This window comes from Pelecanus crispus, chromosome W, assembly GCF_030463565.1.
Source record: "Pelecanus crispus isolate bPelCri1 chromosome W, bPelCri1.pri, whole genome shotgun sequence".
NCBI lineage: Eukaryota > Metazoa > Chordata > Aves > Pelecaniformes > Pelecanidae > Pelecanus > Pelecanus crispus.
The window spans coordinates 1,922,114-1,930,709 of NC_134675.1; the positions used below are offsets into that span (position 1 = coordinate 1,922,114).

Sequence of the window (8,596 nt, forward strand, 5' to 3'; positions counted from 1 at the left end):
CAGCCAGGTGGAGGAAAGGGACAACCGGGTTTCCTGGACTGTGTGGATTCCATGGCCTGGCCCGTCAGACCCACAGGAGTATAAGGCTCTAGTGGACACCGGTGCACAGTGTACCCTAATGCCATCAAGCTATAGAGGGGCAGAACCCATCTGTATTTCTGGAGTGACAGGGGGATCCCAACAGCTCACTGTACTGGAGGCCGAAGTGAGCCTAACTGGGAATGAGTGGCAGAAGCACCCCACTGTGACTGGCCCAGACGCTCCGTGCATCCTTGGCATAGACTGCCTCAGGAGAGGGTATTTCAAGGACCCAAAAGGGTACCGGTGGGCTTTTGGTATAGCTGCCTTGGAGACGGAGGAAATTAAACAGCTGTCCACCTTGCCTGGTCTCTCACAGGGCCCTTCTGTTGTGGGGTTGCTGAGGGTCGAAGAACAACAGGTGCTAGTCTCTACGACAACAGTGCATCGGCGCCAATATTGCACCAACCGAGACTCCCTGATTCCCATCCATAACCGGATTCGTCGACTGGAGAGCCAGGGAGTGATCAGGAAGACTCGCTCACCCTTTAACAGTCCCATATGGCCAGTGCGAAAGTATAATGGGGAGTGGAGACCAATAGTGGACTACCGCAGCCTGAATGAAGTCACGCCACTGCTGAGTCTACTGTGGTGGACATGCCAGAAATTCAATATGAGCTGGAGACAAAGGCAGCCAAGTGATATGACACAAGTGATATTGCTAATGCATTTTTCTCAAACCATTTGGCAACAGAGTACAGGCCCCAGTTTCTTTTACCTGGAGGGGTGTTCAGTACACCTGGAACCGACTGCCCCAGGGGTGGAAGCACAGCCCCACCATTTGCCATGGACTGATCCAGACGGCACTGGAACAGGGTGAAGCTCCAGAACATCTGCAGTACATTGATGCCATCATTGTGTGGGGCAACACAGCAGAAGAAGTTTTTGAGAAGGGAAAGAAAATAGTCCAAATCCTTCTGAAGGCTGGTTTTGCCATAAAACAGATGTAAGGTCAAGGGACCTGCACAGGAGATCCAGTTTTTAGGAATAAAATGGCAAGATGGACGTCGTCAGATCCCAATGGATGTGATCAACAAAATAACAGCTATGTCCCCACCAACTAGCAAAAAGGAAACGCAAGCTTTCTTAGGCATTGTGGGTTTTTGGAGAATGCATATTCCAAATTACAGCCAGATCGTAAGCCCTCTCTATCAAGTGACCCGGAAGAAGAACGATTTCAAATGGGGCCCTGAGCAACAACAAGCTTTGAACAAATTAAACGGGAGATAGTTCATGCAGTAGCCCTTGGGCCAGTCCGGGCAGGGCAGGATATTAAAAATGTGCTCTACACTGCAGCCGGGGAGAATGGCCCTACCTGGAGCCTCTGGCAGAAAGCACCAGGGGAGACTCGAGGTCGACCCCGAGGGTTTTGGAGTCAGGGATACAGAGGATCCAAAGCCCGCTATCCTCCAACTGAGAAAGAGATACTGGCAGCATATGAAGGGGTTCGAGCTGCTTCAGAAGTGGTTGGTACTGAAGCCCAGCTCCTGCTGGCACCCCGACTGCCGGTGTTGGGCTGGATGTTCAAAGGGAGGGTCCCCTCTACACATCATGCAACTGATGCTACGTGGAGTAAGTGGGTTGCATTGATCACACAACGGGCTCGAATAGGAAACCCCAGTCGCCCAGGAATCTTGGAAGTGATCATGGACTGGCCAGAAGGCAAGGATTTTTGAATAACACCAGAGGAGGAGGTGACACGTGCTGAAGAGGCCCCACTGTATAATAAACTGCCAGAAAATGAGAAGCAATATGCCCTGTTCACTGATGGGTCCTGTCGTCTTGTGGGAAAGCATCGGAGGTGGAAAGCTGCTGTATGGAGTCCTATACGACAAGTGGCAGAAACTGCTGAAGGAGAAGGGGAGTTGAGTCAGTTTGCAGAGGTGAAAGCCATCCAGCTGGCTTTAGATATTGCTGAACGAGAAAAGTGGTGATTAATTGGAATGTATTCAAAAGGGTAGGACCTGTGCATGACATAGATGGTATAGAATAAGGGGTGGATACCGTCCTAGTTTCAGCTGGGATAGAGTCAATTTTCTTCCTAGTAGCAGGCATAGTGCTGTGGTTTGGGTTTAGGATGAGAATAATGCTGATAACACACTGATATTTTAGTTGTTGCTATACTAGTCAAGGACTTTTTCAGCTTCCCATGCTCTGCCAACAAGAAGCTGGGAGGGGGCACAGCCAGGACAGTTGATCCAAACTGCCCAAAGGGCTATTCCATACCATATGACTTCATGGGCAGTATATAAACTTGATTTATATACTTTGCTTTATAACTTGGCTAGGGGGCAGTGATCGTTGCTCGGGGACTGGTTGGGTATCAGTCAGCGGGTGGTGAGCAATTGCATTGTGCATCACTTGCTTGTATATTCTTTTATCATTATTATTTTTATTGTTACTATCTCTTCCTCTGCTGTGCTATTAACCTGCTGTTATCTCAAACCACGGGTTTTACTTTTTTTTTCCGATTCTCTCCCCCATCCCACTGGGGCGGGGGGAGGGTTCGTGAGCGGCTGTGTAGTGCTTAGTTGCCGACTGGGGTTAAACCAGAACACCACTATACAGGAAATTATTTCCGTCCAGCTACCATGACATGAAGAAATTTGCAAACTGGCCACATTTGCCTATCCTTGAGAATGTAGACCTTTAACACTACGGTTGTAAAGCCAGTGTCACTTTACACCATTTTCTTAATTTTCCTAGTTTACATTACTCTCCTAACTTTGTATCATCCCGAAAAAAGTCAGATAAAAAGTCTGTCTGTCTGATAAACTGTTTTCTCTGAGTCTTTGAAGACACTTTGCCCATCACACATTTATCCTAACAAAAGCTTATTTGTTAAGAAAAGCTAGAAGAAATTGACATATGTAATGTGTCATCAAAACTCTTCGTTTTAATGTGGTCTTGACCACTACCCTCTGGATGCAACCATCCAACCAATTCCTTATCCACCAAATAGTCCTCCCATCAAATCCATCTCTCTCCAATTTAGAGAGAAGGATGTTGTGGGGGACCATGTCAAAGGCCTTACAGAAGTCCAGATAGATGACATCCGTAGCTCTTCCCTCATCCACTGATGCAGTCACTCCATCACAGAAGGCCACTAGGTTGGTGAGGCAAGATTTTCCCTTGGTGAAGCCGTGCTGGCTGTCTCGAATCACCTCCCTGTCCTCCATGTGCTTGAGCATAGCTTCTAGGAGGATCTGTTCCATGATCTTCCCAGGCACAGAGGTGAGGCTGGCAGGTCGGTAGTTCCCAGGGTCCTCCTTTCTACCCTTTTCAAATATGGGCACAACATTCCCCTTTTTCCAGTCAGCAGGGACTTCACCTGACTGCCATGACTTTTCAAATATCATGGAGAGTGGCTTGGCAACTACATCAGCCAATTCCCTCAGGACTCTGGGGTGCATCTCATCAGGTCCCATAGACTTGTGTACATTGAGGTTCCTCAGGTGGTCATGAACCTGATCTTCCCTTACAGTGGGAGGGACTTTGCTCCCCCAGTCCCTGTCTTGCGGTCCATCCACTGGAGAGGTGTGGGAAGAGAGACTGCCAGTGAAGACTGAGGCAAAGACGTTGTTGAGTACCTCAGCCTTCTCCTCGTCTGTTGTTACCAGTTTGCCAGTCGTGTTCATCCAGGGGGCACGCTTTCTTTGACGTTCCTTTTCTGGCTGAAATGCCTGTAGAAGCCCTTCTTGTTATTCTTTGTGTCCCTTGCCAAGTTGTGCTCCAGCTGTGCCTTGGCCTTCCTGGCCCCATCCCTCCATAACCAGGCAAGGGACAATTATGTAGCCAAATACTACAGTCAGATCCCCTCTTAGACTTCTTTTCTCCAAGATAAATGAGCCCAGTTCCTTTAGCTGCTGCTTATATGCCATGTATTCCAGCCCTCTAACCACCTTAGTGGTCCTTTACTGGACTTACCTTAATTTGTTCATTTCTTCTACCAGGTGGCTCCACAACAGAACACATGTGGCCTCTCTAGTGTTGAGAAAGGAATATAATCATTTAGTGGCCACACTTGCTAATGTAGCTCAGAATGCAGTTAGCCTTCATTGCTGCAAGGCACTGCTGACTGACCTGTGTTCAACTTGTTTCCTACTAGGAGCCCTAGATCCTCTTCTGCAGAGCTATTTTTCTACCTAGCTGGTCAGTGCCTAGCCTGTGATTTGGGTCATTCTGTTCCGTGTGAAGAACTTGTATTTGTAATTGTAAGTTTCATGGAAGGCATTTGTTGGTGAATATCAAAAAAAAGTTGTTGCAAAAGATCAGTACAAAAAACAGACAATGGAATTAAGTAGGAAACATCTGGCAAGCCAGTACTTTTTTAAACTATGGGGGGAAAAAAATCAATCTGGTATTCTTAGCAGAGTTTATAAGCACTTCACATCAATTACTGAGCTTCTGGGGAGTACTTCCTCCTGTGTAAGAGGAAAGACTGTGTAGATTAGAACTATGTTAGATTATATTTGGTAGGTTTTAAGATAGAGTAGATGTAGAAAGCATTGCATCAAACTAGCTAACATGCAAATTGGTAATCAATGCAGAAGTAGTAGGGACATGCCTGTTGTCCCAAACTGAAAACTTCTTCAGCCCAAAAGACCTAGTTGATGCCTCTGATACTCTTCCTACAAATGTTATACAAAATGTGATTATTATATTCTGATAATATCAGAGAAAACTATTACATCAAGGCATTATTTGACACTAAACATGGGGTTTCATAAAATCCTTCAATTTCCAAAGCAAGCTGTTTGTTGCTCTTCATATTCATAATACCTGCATCATCAGCCCAGTGATTTACCATGATACTTGAGTTTTTTAGACAGAAGAAAATGTCTGTATGGCTAATTAACTAAGAATATCTTTTACATATAAAGATTATTTCTGGTTTTGTTACTGTACTATCTGTGAGCCCTTATCAAGGACTTGGATATCATTGTGCTAAGCAATGTGTTAAGTAACACAGAACAAAAAAGGCTATTCATGCTCAAGAGATCATTCAGTCTAAACTTTATACAGGGGATGATATATGGATTCAAAACAGACTGGGGAGAATATGATGAAGCAATGAGGAACCATTGGCCTCTGGAAAGGATGGTAGTCATAGCATTTGAGTGGCTAACCAGTTGTCCGGTTTTGTTGGCATGAATGCAAAAAAAGGTTTAAAGAAGATAATCACTTAATCCTGGGACCTTTATATGACTTTTTTTTTCTAGTGCTGAGGCGATAAAGTACAAAAAAGGGATGGAGGTATCTGTCTGAAAAAGTGTGCCAACTGGGGCCTCAAAGACTGGCATCGTGGGGCAGTCAGAAGCAGGAGTCAGCCTGTACCCACTGCTAGCAATAGTGACAGCAGTGCAGCTGTCAAGAGTCTTGCACATGAAGGTGAGCACTTACTGGTCCCATGGGGGAACCAGTGAGGAGATGGTCAGCAGTGGCATGGCATTCTGAACAGATATAGCTGGGAAAGGCTAGCTTTGCCTAGCTTAGGGAAAAGAATGTTTCATTATTTCAGATGCAGAGATGCTGAGGAAAGAAAAGGCTGCAATTTAAATTTTATAGAAAAAAAATCTATAAAACTTAAGAACAGTCTGCATGCGAAGACATAGAAACAAAGTTATGTAGAAAGGTACACCCAAATCAGAGCCCAGAGAATTAACCTAAAATCAGTCCAGTTCTGAGCTGCATGTAAAACCAAAAGGATAAGATGCAGGCAGGCTAAGAGCTAAAACAATGTCTTTAGGCCTGAGACTGCAACCTGTCTCATCAAGGTACAGTCCTGTCTCATCAGTGCCAGAGCCCAAGAGGTCAGCATGGATCCACATATGTGCTGACTGAAAAAGAAAATTATCTAAAAAGAAAACTATAATCTTCATTAAATCCCTAATAGCTGTTAATGCACTTTGTGGCTTGCTAATTTATATTCAGTACAAATATATTTTTATATAAGCATTAGTGTTGACAAATTCATATTTAGGCATATTATAAACAACACTTGTAACAGCACAAAGACAGAGCAAAGACTTTACTCACCGAGCCATCCTGATCCAGAATTGGGTATACACATATCTGTTTCAGCACTGGGCAACACAAATCCAACTACAAAAACTTCAATCCCATCAGCCATTAGAGCCATTCCCAACACAAAGAAGAGGGCCCACTGGAAACGACCATGGCCACATTCTTGTATTATCAGTTCATATTGCTGTGCTAGCTCTTCTTCATCAGCTTTCCTCTCTGTTTCCAGTTCATGATGATCCTTATATTCATCACGCATAGGCTGCCCGAGGGCCACCATGCCATCCTTGCCCTGCCCCATGTTGGGGATCCCCTGATACTCCCCTTCATAAATTTCATCATCTTCGTCATGTCCTTCAGTTGCTTCACTTGATTCTTCATCATCATTAGCTTCTACACCATAATTTCCTCCTTCGACATAGTAATCGTCGTCATCTTCCTCATCCTGGAATTGGTTGTAGGACCTCTGTGTGTAGCCATCCTGAGCTTTGTCAACAGCTTTATTCATTTTTTTCACTGCTTGCCTCTTCACCTCTTTGGCAATATCTTTTGCCCCTTTCACTAATGAAGTCCTATCTTTGTATGTTTCCTCCATTTTGTATCAAAGAAAGATTGCTGTTCTGCTGCAGAGGGACCTGCCAAATACCGTTTTCAATATCTATTGCATGCTGGACATCAATAGAAAAAGCCCAAGAACATGTGAAGCTGTAATATGTGACCTGCAAAATATGAGAGAAAAAAGTTTATACTTTGCTCCTTGTTATTTGCTTCTTCACACTGATACAATACCATACCAATTTTCATTTAAGCACTGCACACTATAATTCAGGGCTTCAAATATACAAACATGGATTTTCTTCAGAGATGCAAACATCCCAGGTTACAAGGAAAATACGCTAAAAAGAAATATAATATCTCTACATGTTTTCAGAATAAAATTTATTACACTCTAGTCTTTCAATGGATACTGGGTTTTATTCTGAACGAAAACAAGCAAATCCATGCATCATACTGACTGTCTCCAGTGTCCTTCCCCATTTGAACTTCCTGCTATGTAATAAAAGGCTACAAATATTAGCTTTTCTCTCAATGAGTTACCGTTAAATTTCTGTCCTCTGTCCAGCCTCCCACATATATAAATCTTGTAGGGAGTTAATATTCCTGAGATCTCTACCAGTATTTCAAAGCTAACTCAACTTGGCCAATGAATTCACAGTGCATTCACACCGAGTCTTAGCAATGTGTACTCCCACCCTAAAAAAAAAAAATAATCAGCGCAGGGAGGTCGGTGGATTGAAGTGTTGGCACTTTCACACTCTGGAGATTTCCAATACCTAAATCACAGATAGATACATCCCTCTCTCCCCTGTCCATAGTGACAGTAGAGGCAGCCTGGAGAAACTGTATATCTTCAGCTAATACACCCTAGACTGTTAGCCCAGCGTGAGCTCACACCAATCTAACTGTGTGAAAGCACCAAGACATTTCATCACAGTTCTTCTTCCTGCTCCACTGCTATACCTTTTCATCTCTTTATGTAACCCCAGGATCACAAATGCTGACACGAGTCAAGATAATCTTGCTTATTTGACTGAACACTAATTATTCCCTTTTTTGGCAGTTTTCAGGCATATCAGCAAGGCAACATGGCTCATCACACATCTGCACAATCAATAGGGGTAGTAGAAAGAAACGGCAGCAGCATACAAGCAGAAGGAGGGAATGTCCGGGTTTCAGCTGGGATAGAGTTAATTTTCTTCCTAGTAGCAGGCACAGTGCTGTGGTTTGGATTTAGTAGGAGAAGAATGTTGATAACATGCTGATGTTTTTAGTTGTTGCTGAGTACTGCTTATGCCAGTCAAGGACTTTTCAGCTTCCCATGCTCTGCCAGGGGCACAAGAAACTGGGAGGGGGCACAGCCAGAATAGTTGATCCCAACTGCCCCAAGGGCTATTCCATACCATATGACGTCATGCTCAGTATATAAACTGGGGGGGGTTGGCTGGGGAGCAGCGATCGCTGCTCGGGAACTGTCTGGGTATCGGTTGGCAGGTGGTGAGCAATTGCATTGTGCATCACTTGCTTTGGATATTATTATTATGTCGCGGTTTAGCCCCAGCCAGCAACTCAGCACCACGCAGCTGCTCGCTCACTGCCCCTGCCCCAGTGGGATGGGGGAGAGAATCGGAGGAGTAAGAGTGAGAAACACTCCTGGGTTGAGATAAGAACAGTTTAATAATTGAAATAAAGTAAAATAGTAATGATAATAGTAACAGTATAATAATAATAATAGTGGCAGCAATAATATGGAAAGATGGACAGGAACCAATGATGGATGAAATTCACTGGCCAATTCCGGCAATAGGAAGAAAGCGTCTCTTCCTCCCTACGGGCCTGTGTCTCGGCTGTGGAAAAACTGTCTGAAAAACTGTCCCGAGAGTTCCAGCAACTCAGAGAGGATCTGTCCTACTCGCCACCTGTATTGATGACAATA

At 44.4% G+C, this 8,596-nt stretch overlaps 1 protein-coding gene across 1 annotated transcript in view; it reads right to left on the bottom strand.

The window, feature by feature from the left end:
• LOC142596485 (synaptic vesicle glycoprotein 2C-like) overlaps positions 1 to 6,697 on the bottom strand; it is a 91,880-nt gene extending 85,183 nt beyond the window's left edge. Inside the window, exon 1 of the mRNA XM_075725607.1 lies at positions 6,118 to 6,697. Coding sequence (XP_075581722.1) covers positions 6,118 to 6,697 — 580 coding nt within the window. The remainder of the gene's footprint in view (positions 1 to 6,117) is intronic.
• Positions 6,698 to 8,596: the final 1,899 nt, after the last annotated feature.